Source organism: Schistocerca gregaria, chromosome 2, assembly GCF_023897955.1.
Source record: "Schistocerca gregaria isolate iqSchGreg1 chromosome 2, iqSchGreg1.2, whole genome shotgun sequence".
Lineage (NCBI taxonomy): Eukaryota > Metazoa > Arthropoda > Insecta > Orthoptera > Acrididae > Schistocerca > Schistocerca gregaria.
Window position 1 is genome coordinate 1,051,571,285 of NC_064921.1, and position 22,643 is coordinate 1,051,593,927.

General features: G+C 40.4%; 1 protein-coding gene and 1 long non-coding RNA gene across 3 annotated transcripts in view; one reads left to right on the forward strand and one right to left on the reverse strand.

The window, feature by feature from the left end:
• The first annotated feature begins 1,178 nt into the window (after positions 1-1,178).
• The window catches only part of LOC126335578 (uncharacterized), a 62,400-nt gene continuing 40,935 nt past the window's right edge, over positions 1,179-22,643 (forward strand). Inside the window, exons 1-2 of the long non-coding RNA XR_007564893.1 lie at positions 1,179-1,339; positions 1,803-1,912. This is a non-coding gene — a long non-coding RNA (uncharacterized LOC126335578). The remainder of the gene's footprint in view (positions 1,340-1,802; positions 1,913-22,643) is intronic.
• LOC126335576 (ATP-binding cassette sub-family C member 4-like) overlaps positions 5,186-22,643 on the reverse strand; it is a 276,697-nt gene continuing 259,239 nt past the window's right edge. For both annotated transcript variants that reach the window (XM_049999007.1, XM_049999006.1), the window contains exons 22-25: positions 20,403-20,563; positions 13,674-13,803; positions 11,064-11,174; positions 5,186-5,821 (exon numbers count right to left, since the gene is read on the reverse strand). In XM_049999007.1, the coding sequence (XP_049854964.1) occupies positions 5,786-5,821; positions 11,064-11,174; positions 13,674-13,803; positions 20,403-20,563 (438 nt within the window). In that variant the 3' untranslated portion in view covers positions 5,186-5,785. The remainder of the gene's footprint in view (positions 5,822-11,063; positions 11,175-13,673; positions 13,804-20,402; positions 20,564-22,643) is intronic.

Sequence of the window (22,643 nt, forward strand, 5' to 3'; positions counted from 1 at the left end):
ACGTCCCAACTGAGTGATAGTTGACCTCCCCTCACATTCCTTTGACGTACCGGCGACATGCGGAAAGTGTTCACCTCGGAGCGCTCAGTATTGACGCGCCAACGTATTCAGATTATTTTTCAGGACACTTAGAAGTTATATACAGCCTGGAGAAAAATTGTGTCACGAAATTTTAACCCTGGATGGCTGATGCCAGTAAGGCATTCCCTCGGCCAATCGGAGTGCGTGGCGCAAAGTTTCCAGAGTTTTAAAATTGTGCGTTGTCGACCTACACAAGGGTAGTCATTTTGGTTCCTACTGGCATCAGCTACCCAGGTTTAACATTTCGTGACACAATTTTTCTCCACCCTGCATAAGACTGGTAAACGACTATCTACTGACAAGAAATAGTTATTAGTCTATTATGAACATAAAAAATTATTTGGATGTGTTAGCTACTTTCGTTTGCAGTATGAGCTTAAGTGCAACAACCGAAAAGTAGAAGCATTGCTTGTAAACGTTAGAGGATGCTTGAGATTCTTTAAGTGCGAAACACTCATGGGTGCAACCTTATAGATACCTAAAAAGCGAAGGATGGGTTGAGATTCAGAAATTACTTGCAGATGACTACAAAAGTTTTCGAAAGGCATGTAGCAATGGTGGGGCACGCATTTCGAAAAAAAGACGACATTTTCAGCTTTCCAATTTCTGCATCCGTCGTATCACTCATAATTCACTGCATGTTCTGCGCACAACAGGAAGTGAGTTATTTAACTTCGAAGAATCGTAGTAAATATGGCCAATAATGAAAACGTAGCCACTTCATTATCCTACCTGATATATGAGATTAAGATGCAAAAGAATCAAATATTTTTACCGAATAGTTCCCCTGCAATAGTTTGACAATGACAGCATAGTGAAAAAAAATGCGTATCCAAAATCTGTCGTCTTTAATTTTTTGTGCAAAAAGTAAATCATTTTCTGAAAGAAAACTACTTCATTGAGTAATGCAGCTTCTGTCCTTTTCCCCAAAGAATTTTTTTTCTCGAATTTGAGATTTATGCTTTTCCCAAATCAAATCTATATACGTACACAATCCTTTGCGTGGCAGAGCGAAACGTCTGCCACAAAGAATTGACAGTGAGTTTGAACAACGATTCGTTGCGTACATCGATTAACAGAAGCAGTGCTGCCATCTTTTTTATACGTGTCTCTATCACGCGTTTTCAAGAAGCAGTTTGGCGAGCACAAACGTTGTTATAAAATGGGGAGAGTAGACAGCGGTATGCAAGTATGACCTGATGTTAAATGTATTGTAGCCTTTATCACAAACGAAGCCATTCAACATACTATGATGATAGTGAGTACTCTCTCTTTTTATGTTAATACTGTACTGTAATGGGAATACTGTAACAAAATACGTCTCATAGAATTGTATAAGTATTTTTCTCGCCTCATACTGCCACGACTCACAAGCTCAGAATGACGATTATGTCGACGTCTGAAATCATACACCTGTGTCCCCAAAGTTTATTTTGCAGCGAAAAAGTCAGTTTGAGGCACACGCTGAATCCATTTCTGCCCTTACTGTGAAGTAATTTTTAGATTGTAGCTTTGTACGCCATTTGTAGTGATCTTTTTAGGATTACTGTTTAGTGGCAACAGAATATAGATAAAAAAGAAATTTACACACCTACCTATATCTTATGGACTCAGCTATTTGTGTCCAGTAGTAAACGAAAGGCAGTGCTGTCAATTAGGAATTTCTTACCGTAGAGTTAGAGCTTGAATAGGAAAAACTTCACTCAGCTGTTTCTTTTTAGCGTCTCAGTCCGAAATACGTTGAGAAGGTAGTGAAATCGGAGGCACTCACTTCGCCGTCGACTTGGTTGGAGGGCTAACATCTAACGAAACAAGAACAATTAGCGAGACGGTACGTCGGTGAAATATATATTAGTAATAGTAGTAGCTGCGCATCAATACAGGCATGTAGCCAGCTGTCATCAGCTACTGCTGGCGAAGTTCCGGTAATGTCTGTCGTTAATACACTGGCTGTGGCCTCCACCATGTACGGTTATGCGTTAATGCTCATTCTAGAAACTTTTATAATTAGCTGCCTATCGTACTTATTAGTCTAATGAGGTTATGAAATTGATTATTTGGAGTAATTTAGTTACGTGACTCGATCGTAATCTAACCCTTCTTGTTTTTACTCCCCAGAAAATTTCATTTTATCCCTCAGAATAATTACCCCCAGTTGAGGACCACTAGTCCAGCCTAAAAAACTCTAATGTGCACTTCACAAGTACTCTTCTACCTGAGTAGCTGCTTCCTTCATGTAGTGCACCCTGACCTGTCAAGGAGAGTCCTACAAATCCCTAGACGATAACGTAGTCTACTGCAGCCCAGACTGCCAAAGAGTCGATGAAGACTTTAGTTGCGACCCTCCACTTGGTTCCGAACCTAAGAATCGACTCTGGGAGCTAGGCTACAAATTGCGAGCTCTGATTGCACCCCACACACGAGGCCTGTAGTCTTCACCACCTATGCCGGCCGCCCATATGAACTGAGGGTGGCCTCAAAAGTCATGCCGCTGGTGCCAACGTGAGCCACAATTTGCAGACGACCACACCCTGCCAGCTCAATAATAGCCGCAGGCTAGGTTGCCTCCCCATCTCGGATGAGGCCTACCCCCTCCCCCTGTGGTTTTCATTCTAGCCCTGAAAGATATCTGCTTAAGGGGCTCCATAATGTACCTAATGTTGGAGCTCCCGATACCTAGGGAACACATTCCCCCATGTGCCTGCTGGGACACTGCTGAAGAAGCGGCCACCTGTCCACTCAAAGGATGAATGGGTAAGGCCAGGTGGCCAGTCTCCACACTGGCCCTCTGCCTCGAGCGAGCAAACACGTTACCACCCGCCCTGCGGAGGCAGATCCACAGCAGTGCTCCACTAGGAGATGCCTCACAAGCAGAGCCCGTGGGCAAAATAAGCGACATCTGAGGTACCGCATGTGACGAGCCAGATTCTCTGCCACCACCACACCCGCAGGCAGCAGCCTGTAGGTGACTCATCGTAGCTAAAAGAGCAGTCAGCTGTTAGGGAACTTCAGACAGCTCCTCCTGCATCAACACATATCGTGCACACATCCTAAACATCGTAGCAAGCTAACTGAAGAAGTAAACTATAAAAGCAGACAGAAATCTAGATATGAAACGTGCTACCCTTCTCACGTGTCACCAGTGGACACTGATGCATTAATGAGCTGTGTAGCTGGCTGTTAAGTGAACAACTATTGCACCACACACTGAATGAATTCACACTTATAAAAACCGAGATTGAGTCACTTAAAGAAAAAACATGGGTGAAATTTAAGAAATATACTACAAGGAAAACACAAAAAAGATAAACACTTAACTTGCTGCTCGGTAGATGCACATAGGGCTGAGAGGTGCAGCTTGACTGAGTCCCTTATTAAACGAACAGACTCTTGCCTTCAAAACAAAGGAATTGAGCAACTACTGCACTACAGATTGAATTAACTTACACTTACTAAATATGCAAGATTAAACCCTTTCAAACAGAATGACAGACACTAAATTTAAATACACATACTACGAGGAAAACACAGGAAAAGATAACCACTTAATGTACCACTCTGTAGATTTGTATCAGCCTAGAGCTGGAGCCTACGCTGGCACGCTTCATTGTGGACATCCAGACGGCTCCCGCCTATCGTTGCCGGTCCTGACCACCATTAATCCTGGGAGGTCCACAGGTGGCCAGGGCGCCCTCATCCCAGCCAGGGACTCCTCACGCCTTTGGGTGCCACTCTCAGCACAACCGTGGACACTATGGGTGTTTCTCCTGTCTCAGCACTGTGGACAGTGGTCCCCTGTCTTACCCCTGCCAGGAAGGACAGCAGTAGTCCACCAGTTACTACATCTACCACCCACAGCAGATATAAGTCGAGTCACTATGGCAACAGTAATGCGTTCCAACATTAAAATGTCACCCCCACAACTACCCGAGACAGCTGCCGAGGGCAGCCCGGTCATTGACTGTTGTCACCAGCTTCACTGTGCACATGTTGAAGTTTACTAGTGACACGTGATGTGGATAGCATCTTTATAATGGCATGCAAGGGACTCTGGGCCCTCAGTTGGCAAATGTGTTTGAGATGTGTAAATTACTGTCATTATATTCTTGTTGATGTCGCTCCATTACACAGTAAATTGTATATCTTGTGCAGCTATCCTTGTGTTCCTAGTTGGAACAATAATTTAAATATCTGTCACTGCTGGAGATGTTGTTGGCTATCACCTCATTATTTAGTTCTGGTGCTTATCTGTTAACTTAATTACAAAACTTTACAAAGATTTGTGTACAGTTAACAGTACAGGTAATTTAGTTGTAATTTTTCTGTGAGTAATGTAACAGTTTGGGACGTCAAAACTTTACATGATATTATATGACAGTTTACTTTGTTCTATTCAGTAAAAACCAGTTAGAAATTACTGAGTAGGCTAACTGGTCTTTCATGCATGCAGCTAGCTGGGTAATTTGGTAAGTAACAACTATTTGGCTTGGATAAGTTCAATAAATATATTTTACTGGGAAAAAACACAAAATTTACAAACCTGAACCTTACTTTATGTAAGCATTAATCAAATCTATCCGTGAGCTTTAGAATTCCTGTGCTGTAGTGGGCTGCACCTGTTCATTAAACCAATTGTTCACTTCCTTCTTCATCACAGCATCACTCTCAAAATATTTCCTTCCCAGGAAATGCAACACTGGGACATTGTAGCTGTGTGTAAGTATTTGAGTGTGCCTGTTTGAGTTCTGGATTAGTTGGCTCCGAAGAATAGTTTCCAGAATCTCATCAACATTTTCAATATTCTTGATGTGCCAGTTGATTGATCAGTTGTCAAATGCTTTTCACACACACACACACACACACACACACACACACACACACACACACACACACACACAAACACAAAATATATATGAAAAAGTTTTCAAAACCATTGTGTTCTGGGCGAAGGAAATGTTTGGAGCCTTATCCTATTGCCACTGGAAAAATTATGATAGTGAGATGCAATAACTGCATATTACATAAATAAACACTGTTTTTATATATTTACTGTAACTACAGTATTTTCAGAAGATAGGGGTTCAGAAATAATGAACACTTCTGATTCTGCTTATTGGTTTTATACACTAAAGAATACCACATAAACACGAGATTTTATTATTTAAGCTCACATTTAAAGAGGAGATGTCATATTTTCTTTGTCAGTAAGCAATAAAAATCATGACAGTGTAATCTGTAATTAAATATCCACAATGAATCTTCCTCGTGTATGCTTAGTTTCCATCAATAAACATTCATATTTAATTAATTATGTGATTTTTTAAATATTTATACACAAATTGTTATACAACTTTGTTACTCGATAAAAATAGTTTTTGAAAATAGGAGAGCACTATGTATCTTTGGCATAGTATCACTGAACATGTGAAATAACAAAAGCATTCGTTAAAACTTTCCTCCATTCAGTATCTCTAATATCAATTTTTCCATTGATATTTCATTCAGGTCACATTTCAGTTTTTAGTATTTCCACTGCTGTGATGAAGTGTCAGTACTGCAGCCATCAAAAAGTCCAGAAATGGTAACCAGATCACACAAGTCTTCCAGATTTGTGTGACTAATATGGGAACTCCCAACATATCTTAATTACAGATTTATTTAATAAATAATAAGCTGGATACCAGCAACAGGTTTTTTCCCCCTCTCAAGCACCCGAGCTTGAGTGAATGTTATCATAGGCCTGCAATAAAAAGGAAATTTTCATAAGTATGTTTCATGTACAGTATTTACCAATAATTTTTTTATTTTACCAATAAATTATATTTGCTAGAAAAAAAAGTTGGATGGTTCGACTGGTGTATAAATTATGTTACTACAGTTATGTTAACCAAATATTTTGATATAAGAAAAATTCAGCTTAGTAAGAACGGAAATTCCCAGTTGTAAACAGCACACACAGATGAAAATAAGCAAATCACTTACCTGCAAATGGAAGGTGAGTATCCCAAAATGTACTTAAACTGTCCTTCGTCTACCTCTAGTGTATACATGTACATACAAATAAAGCTGAGCCCTGTTAGTTAGTTAGTTATAGTTAGTTATATTACTTGTTCCATGGATCATGAACACGATTCTTTCGTAATGATGTGGAACGTGTCAAAGTACACAAGATTCATTTATCCCAAATAATCATTGTTAGTCTTATATACGCTACAATTGTTAATGCTTACTGTATTTCTTTTGTCTGTCTAAAATTTCATCTATGGAGTAGAAGGAGTTGTCATTCAGGAATTCCCTTAACTTACTTTTGAATGCCGATTGGTTGTCTGTCAGACTTTTGATATTGTTTGGCAATTGACCAAAAATCTTTGTGGCAGTATAATTCACCCCCTTTTGTGCCAATGTCAAATTCAATGAACGGTAGTGAAGGTCACCCTGTCTCCTAGTATTGTAGCTGTGGACTGTGCTATAAATTCTGAAGTGATCTGGGTTACTAACAACAAATATCATTAGGCTGTATATATATTGTGAAGCTACTGGCAATATCCCTAATTCTCTAAATAATTGTCTACAAGATGATCTTGGATGAGCCCCAGACATTATTCTGATAACACGTTTTTGTGCAATAAATACCTTCTTTCTTAGTGATGAATTGCCCCAAAAGATGATTCTGTAAGAAAGCAACGAATGAAAATATGCATGGTAAGCTAACTTACTGATGTGCTTGTCTCCAAAATTTACAATGACACTAATAGCATAGGTAGCTGAGCTCAATCGTTTCAGTAGATTGTCAATGTGTGTCTTCCAGTTTAAATTCTGATCAATACAGACACCCAGAAATTTTGAACAATCTGCTTTAGCTAAAGATTTTCCCCCACACTCTATATTTATTTCCGGTGTTATGCCTTTCCCTGTACTGAACTGTATGTACAGTGTTTTTTCAAAGTTCAATGAAAGTCCATTTGCGGAAAACCACCTAATAACTCTTTGAAAAACATTATTTGCATTTTCCTCAGCTGATTCTTGCTTTTTAGGCTTGATTACAATACTTGTGTCATCTGCAAAGAGAACCAAGTTTGCATCTTCATGAATATAATTAGGCAAGTCATTAACATACACTCCTGGAAATGGAAAAAAGAACACATTGACACCGGTGTGTCAGACCCACCATACTTGTTCCGGACACTGCAAGAGGGCTGTACAAGCAATGATCACACGCACGGCACAGCGGACACACCAGGAACCGCGGTGTTAGCCGTCGATAGGCGCTAGCTGCGCAGCATTTGTGCACCTCCGCCGTCAGTGTCAGCCAGTTTGCCGTGGCATACGGAGCTCCATCACAGTCTTTAACACTGGTAGCATGCCGCGACAGCATGGACGTGAACCGTATGTGCAGTTGACGGACTTTGAGCGAGGGCGTATAGTGGGCATGCGGGAGGCCGGGTGGACGTACCGCCGAATTGCTCAACACGTGGGGCGTGAGGTCTCCACAGTACATCGATGTTGTCGCCAGTGGTCGGCGAAAGGTGCACGTGCCCGGCGACCTGGGACCGGACTGCAGCGACGCACGGATGCACGCCAAGACCGTAGGATCCTACGAAGTGCCGTAAGGGGACCGCACCGCCACTTCCCAGCAAATTAGGGACACTGTTGCTCCTGGGGTATCGGCGAGGACCATTCGCAACCGTCTCCATGAAGCTGGGCTACGGTCCCGCACACCGTTAGGCCGTCTTCCGCTCACGCCCCAACATCGTGCAGCCCGCCTCCAGTGGTGTCGCGACAGGCGTGAATGGAGGGACGAATGGAGACGCGTCGTCTTCAGCGATGAGAGTCGCTTCTGCCTTGGTGCCAATGATGGTCGTATGCGTGTTTGGCGCCGTGCAGGTGAGCGCCACAATCAGGACTGCATACGACCGAGGCACACAGGGCCAACACCCTGCATCATGGTGTGGGGAGCGATCTCCTACACTGGCCGTATACCTCTGGTGATCGTCGAGGGGACACTGAATAGTGCACGGTACATCCAAACCGTCATCGAACCCATCGTTCTACCATTCCTAGACCGGCAAGGGAACTTGCTGTTCCAACAGGACAACGCACGTCTGCATGTATCCCGTGCCACCCAACGTGCTCTAGAAGGTGTAAGTCAACTACTCTGGCCAGCAAGATCTCCGGATCTGTCCCCCATTGAGCATGTTTGGGACTGGATGAAGCGTCGTCTCACGCGGTCTGCACGTCCAGCACGAACGCTGGTCCAACTGAGGCGCCAGGTGGAAATGGCATGGCAAGCCGTTCCACAGGACTACATCCAGCATCTCTACAATCATCTCCATGGGAGAATAGCAGCCTACATTGCTGCGAAAGGTGGATATACACTGTACTAGTGCCGACATTGTGCATGCTCTGTTGCCTGTGTCTATGTGCCTGTGGTTCTGTCAGTGTGATCATGTAATGTATCTGACCCCAGGAATGTGTCAATAACGTTTCCCCTTCCTGGGACAATGAATTCACGGTGTTCTTATTTCAATTTCCAGGAGTGTATATTGAAAACAATGAAGGCCCCAAGACAGAACCCTGTGGTACCCCATTCTTGATACATCCCCAGTCTGAATAATCTGATGCCCTTTGTGTACTATGTGGGTTTACTGTTTCAACCTTCTGCATTCTACCAGTTAAATATGAAGTGAACCATCTGTGTACTGAACCATTCATTCCATAGTACTTCAGCTTATCTATGAGGATTTCATGATCCACACAATCAAAAGCCTTAGAGAGATCACAGAAAATCCCAATTGGTGATGTTCTACTATCCAGAGCATTTAAAATTTTATCAGTGAAAGCGTGTATAGCACTATCTGTTGAAACACCTTTCTGAAAACCGAACTGACATTTTGTTAAAACGTTATTCCCACTAATGTGTAAAGTTACTCTTGAGTACATTACTTTTTCAAACGCTTTTGAGAAGGATGCCAGAAGTGAAATAGGACGATAATTGTTGACGTCTGTCTTGTCACCTTTTTTATACAAGGGTTTAACTATGGCATATTTCAATCTGTCAGGAAATATTCCCTGATTCAATGAGCTATTACATATGTGGCTAAGAACTCGACTTATCAGGTGTGGACAATATTTTAGTATTCTATTGGAGATACCATCAGTTCCATGTGAGTTTTTATAGTGAATTTATTATTTTCTTAATTTCAGACGGTGAGATGGGTAGGATTTCAATTTCATTTGTTTGCACCGGGAATGCCTCTTTTATATAGAGTTCTGCTCTATCTGGTGAGCATCTGGTGCCTATATTTTGCACTACATTTATGAAATGATTATTAAAAATATTTTCAACCTGTGATGTTTCATTTATAAGCTTTTCATTGTGCTTAACAGTAATACTGTTGCCCTGTGACCTTGGATGCCCTGTTTCCCTTTTAACTACACTCCTGGAAATTGAAATAAGAACACCGTGAATTCATTGTCCCAGGAAGGGGAAACTTTATTGACACATTCCTGGGGTCAGATACATAACGTGATCACACTGACAGAACCACAGTCACATAGACACAGGCAACAGAGCATGCACAATGTCGGCACTAGTACAGTGTATATCCACCTTTCGCAGCAATGTAGGCTGCTATTCTCCCATGGAGACGATTGTAGAGATGCTGGATGTAGTCCTGTGGAACGGCTTGCCATGCCATTTCCACCTGGCGCCTCAGTTGGACCAGCGTTCGTGCTGGACGTGCAGACCGCGTAAGACGACGCTTCATCCAGTCCCAAACATGCTCAATGGGGGACAGATCCAGAGATCTTGCTGGCCAGGTTATTTGACTTACACCTTCTAGAGCACGTTGGTTGCGAATGGTCCTCGCCGATACCCCAGGAGCAACAGTGTCCCTAATTTGCTGGGAAGTGGCGGTGCGGTCCCCTACGGCACTGCGTAGGATCCTACGGTCTTGGCGTGCATCCGTGCGTTGCTGCGGTCCGGTCCCAGGTCGACGGGCATGTGTACCTTCCGCCGACCACTGGCGACAACATCGATGTAGTGTGGAGACCTCACACCCCACGTGTTGAGCAATTCGGCGGTACGACCACCCGGCCTCCCGAATGCCCACTATACGCCCTTGCTCAAAGTCCGTCAACTGCACATACGGTTCACATCCACGCTGTCGCAGCATGCTACCAGTGTTAAAGGCTGCGATGGAGCTCCGTATGCCACGGCAAACTGGCTGACACTGACGGCGGCGGTGCACAAATGCTGCGCAGCTAGCGCCATTCGACGGCCAACACCGCGGTTCCTGGTGTGTCCGCTGTGCCCTGCGTGTGATCATTGCTTGTACAGCCCTCTCGCAGTGTCCGGAGCAGATATGGTGGGTCTGACACACTGGTGTCAATGTGTTCTTTTTTCCATTTCCAAGAGTGTAGTTATTGTTATTAGAACTGATTTGCATCAGCATTATTTACTATAGTAAAAAATGTTAAGATAGGATTTACTATTATTATAACGGAAAATGATTACACTTGTGTTAAAATTTATTAGTCTTAGGTTATTAAAAATAGAGGATTCTGAAGTGAAATGATGTCCAGTGGAAGAGAAAATTACAGTTTCCCTAAAGTATAAAACTTAACCACAAAACATCTAATTAAAGAGTAGATATGAGTGTTTTTTTTTTCTCTTATTTTTCCTGACCCTAATCCTGTATCTTCACAGGGTTGACATGTTAATTATTGAATCTGGCAATGTTAGTGGTAGACGGTGGCCAGAGATGCCCTTCCCGTGGGCACCCCTCGCCTAAAAACCACATCCACACTGGTCAGCACATTCGACCTCATTGTTGAACCATCAAGCAGATTTGATCCAGGGCTGGGGCTCCATCTCAAATCACTGAACCATCACGCAAATGCACCCAGCTATCTGGGCGGGTTGTGTAAATAATTATTTATGGTACCAAATACTACTAAATTAAAATTAAGTATACACTTACCTCTTGTGCCACTTGCCTCAACTGTGATTCCATTGATTTTCCAGTCTGCTGGACCATTTTGTAGAAATATCCTTCTGGATTCTGCAGAAGCTCATGAGGGTGTGCATATTCCTGAAAGAATCAGCAGAGACACTTGATGACAGCAGCACATTACATCTCCTTTGAGTGACATCACAGCAGGAAACAGGATTACATTTAATTTGGCTGTTTTATTTACTTTGTATTAATAAAACTCTTACCAGCATGTACAATGCAATATTCTTCCATTTATGTACTAAAATAATTTGAATGTATAGAAAGGTATTTATTTTGTGTGTAAACATTTGAATGATGATCTTTGTAGCCATAAAGCTGGAGAAAAATAGTATCGAAGCAACTGCACTTGAGAACATGCCTCAGTAGTGTGCAAACTGACTACAGCTCCACTTGAATAACAGTAAGCTATGTCTTAGTCTTTTTAGCATTGCAAAATAGTAATTTCCATATAAGAAGAGCTTACATGGGATTAAAATAATAGGATTCAGAGCACAATAGGTCTGTACCTAGGCCCTTTAAAAGTTACAACACTGTATTTATTTCCTGAGGTTCCAATGTTCTCTTACACCCAAAAGAATGCATCATCCTCCTTTGATTCCGAGGTATATGAAGGTAATAATGAACAGTTTGGACTGTTTTGTAGTGTGGATTTTATAGGAAAGTCTACTTTCTAGGTATTCACAGCAGGAATAGCAAAGTGATATATCCTGTAATTGCAGTGAAAGCAGCTAAGGAGCATTCAGGATATCACTCCAGTTTCTTCCTATCCAGTGAAAGAGTGGTATACCATGACCTCATAGCAATGCTGCTCCAGTTAGTCTAGTGGCAAAGTTCACGCCTGCAAACTGAGAGGCTGTGGATTTGAATCTCACTCAAACTACAAATTTTTCAGTCTTCATTTTAACCAAGCATTCACCTTTCAAGCATTTGAGGAGTTGCCAGAAACTACAGGTGGTTAAGATTTCATGTTAAACTGTAGGCCCCCTATACCTGGTCGGCAAGTTGCGATGTGGTGTCCCATATAAAGACTTTCACAAGGTCACTGAGCTACATGAAATAATAATAATAATAACAAAATAAAAATAATAATAATGTAACTCTTCAGGCTTTCCCAGCGATCTAATGACATCTTGGGTTGTCGGGTGTTCTGCCGGATATCAGGATATCTGTCCATCCAACAAGATCGGGGGACTGCTGGGGAGTGTCAAAGACGACCTGGGGTCGCACCTGATGAAGGTTACGAGCTATGTGACCGTAATATCGTGCAAGTACGACGCTGATATCTGGCAGAATGCCCAACAATCCAAGAATAATAATAATGTTATTTGCGTTATGAGTATAAAAAACAACTGCCTGATTGGAGTCCAGGAAATAAACACACCTAAGACAATATCTTGAAGCACCTGATGAAGATGACTAGGCCAGCCACAAATTATCGTGCATAAGAACATAATCATCAAACTAATCATATTGTCTAATAAAATTATCAGCTCAAGACAGTGAATTTATCCTTCAAAGACATTCAGGTGTCAGTGTTTCACATGCATACTCTGGGAGATACAGAAACTTTTATTAAACTTTACAACTTGCAAATAAGTAATCAATTACAGATGAAGTACCTGACTAGGATTATGAATTAATGTAAGACTCAAAAGAGAATAAACAGTTATATTTGTCAAATAACAGACAGAATCCAGAATGAGATTTTCACTCTGCAGCGGAGTGTGCGCTGATATGAAACTTCCCAGCAGATTAAAACTGTGTGCCCAACTGAGACTCGAACTCGGGACCTTTGCCTTTCGCGGGCAAATGCTCTACCGCGAAAGGCAAAGGTCCCGAGTTCGAGTCTCGGTCGGGCACACAGTTTTAATCTGCCAGGAAGTTTCACAACAGACAGAATAATCATCAGGGATGTTTCATTCACTGTTGAATAAAAATGTTCAGACCTTTACACATTTTATGATGACGAACTAAAATAATTTAAATTTGGGCCGTGCAGTGGTTAGCAAAGTATGCTTGTATTCAGGAGAGATTTTCGTGATCCAAGTTTTTTTCTAAATTAATTAAGACAAATGCCAGAATAGTTCCTTTGAGAATATTAAAGCTGATGTCCGGTCCCCTTCATGTATGACTGGAGCTTGTGCTCTATCTGATAAGACCTCATCATCCACAAAATATTAAATTTTAACCTGCCTTCCTTGGTTCAATAATATTATTGTCAATCTTCACTGCCTTTATTTCCGTATACTGATTATACATTGTTTTGGCCTTTTTGAGACTTAGCTTTTAACCTCTTGTTGAGATACAAACTGAGAAGCACAGAAGAATCTTTGCAGATTATCTTAATCTGTAGTGATAAATTTCCTGTGATTGCAACTTGTTCTTAATCACTTTTTATGATTTTAATACTTAAAGCTGTTGATATGTAGTACTCGCCAACACTACAAATGACAAATTCTTATAATACACAAAACAAAGTGCTTCTTTCATGAAAATTATTATTCCCGTTGTGGAATGAATATATGTAAAAACACTAACACAGAGTAAGCATAAAGGTCTCATGATACTACTCACCACCATGGTCCCGGAGTCCATGACAAGAACTTTATCTGAGTCCATGATTGTATTCAGTCTGTGAGCAATTGTAAGCACAGTGCAGTCTTTGAACTTCTTACGTATCGTCTTCTGTATGAGACTATCAGTTCTAAAAAAATAAAGAAAGAAATTATATATTTTATTGTATCTTTAATTTTGCATTAAGAGCTTGTGATCAAAATGATATTGATGCTAAGGATGTGAAACTTGCTATAGTCTCAGTTGTAGTGTATCAGCTAGTGAAGTTTCTGTTTTAAACAAGTGATAAATTTGGCAAATTTCATATAAAACACAAATTAAATAATAGATATCACTGGGTCTTCAGATGCCTGCAGAAAATTTTATTATATTAACTGCACATTTGAATATCACATGTAAATATTGTTCTTTTATTTTTAAGGCATCATTACTTAGTTCACACATTGCTTCCTGTGTATCATTACATGAAGGATAACTTTTGGGGACAGGCTAGTAGCTAAAAACTACACTCTCACAAAAACAAACATTACATACATTGTCTCTAAATTATAAAAACAATATCATACATTAATGCCAATGTATTTTTGTTGTTAATAAAGAGCTTAATCTGTATTCTATGGACACTGAAATAATTTTAAATAAATGTATTTCTTGTAGGAACATAGACCTACTGATTTCAAGTATACTATCCAGCCAACTGCTTTATTTATTAATGCAATCCCTAGATCAACTCACCGTAAAGATGGCATGTGGAGTTGTAGACAGGCACAAGGAAAAGACTGTTACACACTGAGCTTTTGGCCAAAGCCTTCTTCAGAAAAGAAAGAAAAAAGACACACACGCACACATTCACACAAGCAAGCGCACCTCACCCACACCCGACCACCGTCTCTGGCCGCTCTGGTTACAGTGCAACTATCTTGTTGATTGAAAGCAGCAGTCCAGCGTGGGTTGGGGTAGAGAGAGGGATGGCAGGGTAAGCAGTGACTAGAAGGTGTCAGGGTGAGGTTGCTGGGAAAAGCCTCAGGACGCTGTAAGGGGGGGGGGGGGGGAGGGTTGGAAGGAGAGTGGAAAAGGAGAGGAGCAGAGAAGGGGAAAGGACCAGTGGGTGTCTTGGCAGAGAGTAGCACACAATGAGGGTGGGGGATGTGAACTGGGAGGAGCTGATATGACAAAGGGAATGAAAAGTGTTGGTAGAAGGTTTGAGGACAGTAGATTAACATTGGTTGAGGCTGGTATCATTTCGGGGAGAATCCAGATGGCCCAGGCTGTGAAGGCAGCTATTCAAATCAGGCATCTTATGTTCAGTTTCACGTTGTGCCATTGGGTACTCCACTTTGCTGGTGGCCAAAATTCATCCTGGTGGACTGGTGGTTGGTGGTAATACCAGTGTAAAAAGCTGTGCAATGATTGCACCAGAGCTGGTTTTCATGTGTGGCTCAGCCTCTGGTGGGGTAGGATACGCCTTTGGCAGGACTTGAATAGGAGGAGCTGGGAGGGGAGGGGGGTTGGGGGGTTCGGCAAGTCTTGCACCTGGGCCTTCAACAGGGATATGGTCCCCTGTGGTAATAGGCTGGGATAGGGAGTGGCACAGAGATCGCTTCTTTGTAGCTAGTTCCTGCAGATGGTGGGAGGATTGGGAGTGTGTGGGGATAAGGCGTGGGAACTCTGTTTACAAACTAGATCCATGGGAGAGTACTGCCTATGAAGGTTGTTTATGAGAGTCTCAGCATATTGAGTAAGGGAGTTCGTGTTACTGCATGTACACACCATCCCCAGGCGGCCAAAGGTTGTGGGAGAGATTTTTGGGCATGAAAGGGATGGCAGCTATCAAAATGCAGGTACTGTTTGTTGGTGGTTTTAATATGAACAGAGGTGTGGATGGAGCCATCAAAGAGGAGTAGGTCAGTGTCCAGGAAGGTGGCACACTGTGTTGAGGATGACCTGTGCGATGGATTTGTTTGTTTACCTTCCCTTTAAAGGAGATGTAGTTGTGTGTTACGATGAAGATAATAAGGCATATGAGGAATGAGGTAGTAGGTTTGGAGCCTGAAGGTCATTGGAAGAGAGAATATTTAATAGTGGCAAGACCATGGATATGACGGATGCTGGTGTACAGGGAAGTGGCATTGACAGTGATGAATAGGGATACAGAAGGTAAAGGGGTGGGTGAGAGTTTGTGAAGGAAGTGGATGGTATCTTTGATGTGGGAGGCTAGATTTTGGACAATTAGTTGGAAGTGTTAGACAATGATAGAGCTGAAACTCTTTCAGTGGGGGTACAATAACCAGCTACATTGGGGCATCCAGATTTGTGGATTTTGGGGAGCATGTAGAAGGTGGGTGTCTACGGTGTGACAGGTGAGGAGACAAATAGTTTCACGTGAGAGGCTGAAATATGAAGCTGGTTTCCTCACACTTTTCTCCCTCATTCATTTTACATCTGCTGCCTAGTTGACCAATTCTTTGAAATTTAGAAACTATATCTTAAAGGTAGCCTTTCTGCTTGAGCAAAAAAAAAAAAAAAAAAAAAAGAATAAAATTATTTTGTAAGCAAATTTAAAAAGGAAAAGTGTGTTTCTATCAAGCAGCTGCTGGGAGATAGTTAGTTCTTACTTACATGTTCCATAAATCATTTAAACAGTTCTTTTATCATAAAGATGTGAATGAGCCATTTTACAGGATATGTGTACAATATTAGTATTAACATTAATAAACACTTTATCCTGCTAGTTCTAAGTTCTACTCATGTAACAACACTTTAAAAACTGGCTAGCAGAAGAGAGAAGGAGTTGCCCATAACAAATGATTTTAAGTTTGATTTAAAACTTGATTTTCTACCTATCAGATGTACCATGTTATTTTGCAAAAGATAATTTTTGTTGCTGCATATTGAACTTCTTTCTGAGACATTAATATATTTAATAGTGGATAACAATGGTCATTTTTCCCTCTAGTGTTGTAGTTATGGACAGAAATATTCTTATCAAGTTGTGATGGATTATTTGTGACAAATATATGTTGTATGACAGTTGTGTGTTGTATGACACTATTGACACATTGCCCCACACTTCAATTTGGTCACCTGCTCTTCAAGAAACTTCAAAAGATTGTACTAATTGCAAAACTCCTACCAACTGGGTGTTTTCACAGAGTAAAGCCTTTTGGCACACTTCTCTAACGGAGCTTAACAGATAATTGTATCATGCACCATAGAGTCTGCATAAGAGTCTTTATGAGCATCAGTAATGAACTGACACAGCTAAGGCCACGAAGTTCATCTGCCCAGGCCCTGTAGGACTGGTTTAGTTTCTTGCAGCATTGGTGGAACTCAAATTGGGCCACTGTGACATGTGTTCATTTACGATGGTAGCTCGTCAGTAAACCCCACATGTAATCAAAAATAAGAGCTGTCACTTCTTGTGAAGGGAAAATCTGACACAGTTAATGATACACTGTAAATGTAATCCACAACAGGAATAAGGCTTTGCACAAATTTAAATCTATCACACCTAAAAATGCTGCCCGAGTCTTCTTTCATAAGCTGCCCGATCCTCAGCTGAATCATCATACGGAGGAAAAGTGGGTTGATAGATCAGTGGAACAGTACTCCATCTCTTGGTAGCCAACAAACTGGTCACTACCAAAGTAAGTGTTCAATCAGGGCCAGCAGGGCCGTCCATAATGACTAAACCTGATGAAACAATACTTACAGACGGTACACACGGAAACTGTTCCAAACTCATCGCCAATCATGTAGTAACCAAGTAATATATGAAACTGACCCAAGTAACATCAATATGGCTTTATTAATTATCCTCTGAACAATAATGGAAAAAGCCACTTGTGGCTCCACACGTAAGTATACAAAAGAATCATAAAGAAGGTGCAACATAAATGATACACAGAACAATTGATGTGAGTGTTACAGACTAAAAGAACATAATGAGGGTGAGTAAATGCTGCTCGTATACAGGCACGATTCACCAACAGATGGCACGGCAGACACCTTGCCGTGGGTGTATTTCCTACAGGTGGCCTCTAGTGGCTGGCTCTGCTGGTACAGTTGGTGGCTGAGTTAAGTACACATGTGCAGTGACACTGACTCATACTCACATGCACTAATAGCAGGATATGGAATATACCTTATCCCACACCACCCCTTTTAACTTACCTTTGTAACATTATAGCCTGTTCTCTTTGTATGAACATGCTGCAAGGTAGCAAGGTGCCATATTGTTTATTTCCGTGAAGTGAGAATCATGATAAGTAGTTCATTAGCAATTGGGTACTCATTTATTGTTTCAGCCTGGGCACTACCTACAAAAATGCTATCAATTAGTGTCCTACTATCTTGCTGTACATGACATGGAAAACTGACTACTGAAATTAAATTGAAACAGCCAATGATTTTTTCTGTCTGTATCTTTTAAGAAATCTACCTTGAAATATCCACAAACTATTAATTTTTTGTACTTGTCTGACAGGTAGCTCAATAACACATATCATATGTTTTTCATAAATACCTGAAAGTTTCCTGTAGGGGATCTGTAGACTGTTACAATCATCAGAGAAGTATTCTGCAGAAACAACTTGCAAGCACATGCTTCTAGATTCTGATTAACACAAAAACTATTTGTTTCAGTATTTTTTATTTGTGTCCAACTTTTACATAAGTTGCAACTCCTCGTTTTTCCATATTAACTGTACACAAAAATGATGCAGGTCTGTATTCCCTGATATTTAACTTCTCCTTTTATGTGGTTATATGGTTTTATGGTGTTCAGAGAGGCACAGAACATGTATCACTCCAGAATTTTTCACATCATCTGGCATATAAGATGCCTTATTTTTTAATCCTCTTGTGTTCTGACAAAACAAATTATTATTATTATTATTATTATTTGAAAACTGTTGCATATATTAGGGTGCTGTTCTGTTCTAATGTCTTTCAGCGTTGGATATCTTTAATCTGATTCTAAACTAAAAATATGCCCCTTTGACTCCAATAATCGCAGGGATTTTGTCTTGTGTGCTTGTAGGCCCCCTTAAACTTACTGCAAGATGCACAGCTAATCTCTCCTTCCTCCTCCTATTGAGGCACAAGCCATGATTTGTATGTCTCCATCTCCCGATTGCAGCAACTGGCATGACATAGATATGAGACTTTGTTTCAGAAATTTGTGCAGTCCTTCATTAACGTGCCTAACAGCCATGTTAACCCACAGCAGGTCAAGTCACTGCAAAACCTCCACAAACCACACAACAGTGTGTGATATTGTTGCTCTTATTTCCTCCAAGTCACCTTTATGCTATATTCTAAGTTGCTAGGCAGGCTGTTTCTTGCTCTCCCTACTATAAGTACCACATCCTCTCCATCAAGATCTCTGCACAAGGCCGCTATGCTCTCTGTCACCTGGATCAGCTTGGCATTAGGTTCCATGATGCTTGTGACCTAGTTTTTCCTGTACTAATTGACATACACCTCTCTCATGATTGCTCCCTAGCAGAAAGACTCGCTTCTTTCTATGTGACTTTTCTACTTACATAGCCTTAAAGTCATTCTTATGAATCTGGTGCATTCTAATTAGTTTAAAAACTGGTTGAGGCTCTTCTCCGACTTCAGGTAAGAAGTTAAAGTGATTGCTAACCAGTATTTCAAATGCAATTTATGAGGTTTTCTCCTTTTGCCTATTACTTATCAACTTCTCCCAGTTTCCATTGTCTCTTCCCCCCTTCAATCTATCTAATTCAAAATATGTTATTTCTAATTCTGTCTGAAGAGCATAAATCTTTCTTCCCTGTTCCACGATTTTCTTGTCTTGACTACATAATCTACAACTTCATGAAAGAGCCTCATCTGACAATTTTTTGGCTTCCCTGCTGCATTCTCCCCAGGGATACATCAACCACAATCCTGACATGTTTCTGCCACGTCAATTAACTTACAACAATATTCACATTTGCCAGTAAACTAAAAAGCCCTATATCATAATTAAACTGTAACAAACTAATAAAAGTGAAAAATTATCTTTTGTTTTAAGTCATGCAGCTAACTTCCAGGCATCAAGCAGGTGTAAAAAACCATGACAAATGTTCATTGAATGTAGGTGGTAGAAGACACAAAGTGAATGAAAACTAAAAAGCGCAATATTTTCTAACAACAATCTTTAACAAACTCTGTCAGGATTATGTAAAGCACTTTAATGAATCCAAAATAACACATAATTAGCAGATGGTGGATGGATGTTAACACTAGCTTGCAAACATACCACTGATATTCACTGAATGTAGATTTTAAGCTACAGAAGGCAGGAAATGAATGAAAACTAAAAAAAGCATGATATTTAGAACAACAATATTAAACAGAGTCTATCTGGAAACTATGGGAAGCACTGTAATGTATCCAAAACAATTCATAACACTCCACCACTGCTTTTGTTTATGTCTGAGCACTTGAGCGTGATTGCCATGGCTAACTGCCAACCAATGGACATCAGCAAAAGACAATAAATTTGCTAGCTTACAGAAACTGAAGTCTCTGCATCCATAAAAGGAGAGAGAGAGAGAGAGGGAGAGGTTGCGGGGCACAGAGAGTTAAAAGGATAAAGTAAGGACATCAGTCAGGACTTGGACCAAGGCAAGACAGTATGACAAGGCAAGAGGATCACTCGTATCAATATGGATTGTACTTATTAAATTAGCATGCAAATATAGCAGTTATACATACTGTGGGTCAACATTTGCAGTAGCTTCGTCAAGTACTAGAACTTTGTTGTTTCTGAGAATAGCTCGTGCAAGACAAATCAGTTGCCTTTGTCCAGCACTAAAATTGCTGCCACCTTCATTGACGTGATACTCCAGGGTGTCAACAGCATCTTTCAGTTCCACCTGAAATATGTTTAACGTTAAAGTGCTGAATGATCATTTATGAGGGATGGTGCAGATAAATCAAAGATTCATGCAGGATCATGCATGAATCTTATGTTTAATTTTATTACTGAAGTTGGAATTTTTTTGTTATATGAAGTTGGAGAAATCCTATTTCATCTGTTCATTACAACTCTGTTGTAAGTGAAAGGCCAACATTTGGTCACCAAACATGTTAAAGTAAACGTTCTGGTACATATTCACACTAACTTGAATGATTGGCCCTGATTCGTGGTAAAAAGGACTCTCACCTCTGGCCTGTAGGCTGCAGTGGTGTGGAATGAGTCATTTTACATTCACACTGCAAATTAATTTGTGCATACAGTTACATTCTGAACATTTCCAAGTTTTAAAAAAAATTAATTACAAAAAGAAAAAAGATATACAAATGTGTATTAGTAACTGCTACCCACCACCTTCTACACATTACAGTAACAGAAATTCTTCTACAGGATAAAAGTTGTCAAGGAGAAACATTCCCAGTTGGTTTTCAAATTTTACTTTGCTGTCTGTTAGTCATATTATATCACTGGGTAACTGATCAAAAAGTTTTGTTAAAACATTTTGGACCACTGTTTGTGGAGTAATGGATGACTTTTTTGTTCTGGTATTGTAATTATGTACATTATTGTTCCTTTTTAACTACGTGGATTTTTCACAACAAACTTCATGAAGGAATAAATATACTGTTTAGCAGTACTCACAATCCTCAACTCCAAAAGATGTCAACAAGGTGATCATGGGTGAGCACCACATATTATTCTTTTTTTTTCTGCAATGAAGACTTTCCTTCTTAAAGATGAGTTACCCCAGAACATTATTCCACATGGTATTACTGAATGAAAATATGCAAATATGTCAACTTACTGATTTGTCTCTCCCCCACTGTCCGCATCATTTGAATTGAGGCAAAACTGTGACTGATCAGACTGTTAAACATGTATGCAGCAAGTTACAGCCCCGTTTCTGTGTGTCGCTTTTTTGTGTTACTGTGAACAGGGACCTTCTGCCAGATACCTGATTCCAACTGACCACTGCATGCAGTCCCCTTTGCAGTGTTCACTCAGAAAGTGGCTGAGATGAAACTTCTGATGTACCAGACAGAGATTTGTTTACCTGTCAATACACTCTCACAGTTCAGCAGCTGATCATGTATCATAAATACCAACGTCTCAATAGTTTATGGTCAGTGGTTTATTAATTAGCATCAGATATTGTAATCAACTAGTTACCTTGGTAGATTTATGAAACTCTAAAATTGTGGATTTTGTATTCTGTAAGCAACTGATAAAACACACTGAAGGTTCACTATTGACTTCAAAAACATGTATTAAACTTATGTATGCATGGAATTAGAATGTATTTTATTTCTAAATTAAAAATCTTGTTGTTGTGGTTCTCATTGTGAAGACTGGTTCAATGCAACTCTCAATTCTACTCTATGCTGTGCAAGACTCTTTATCTCTGAATAACTATTGCAACCTACATCCTTCTGAATCTGCTTACTGTATCCATCTCTTGGTATCCCTCTAAGATTCCCCCCACCCCCTCCCCCACACACACTTCTCTCCAACAGTAAATTGGTGATCCACTGATGTCTCAGAATGTGGCCTGTCAACCATCCCTTCTTTTAGTCAAGTTACAAACTTCTTATCCTCCCAATTCTCTTCAGTACCTCTTTGTTAGTACCCATCTAACCTTCAGTATTTTTCTGTAGTACCACATTTAAAAAGCTTCTATTTTGTTTTTGTCTAAACTGTTTATCGTCCATGTTTCACTTCCATACATGGCTACACTCCATACAAATATCCCCAGAAAAGAGTTCATATTCTTAAATCTATATTCTGTGTTAGCTTATTTGTAAATGCTCTTCTTGGCACTACCCATCTATCTTTTAGATCCTCTCTACTTCTGCCATCATAATTTATTTTGCTCTCCAAATAGTAAAATTCTTCTTCTACTTTAAGTGTCTTGTTTTCTAATATAATTCCCTCTGGATCACATGATTTAATTCTACTACATTCCATTGTTTTTCTTTTTC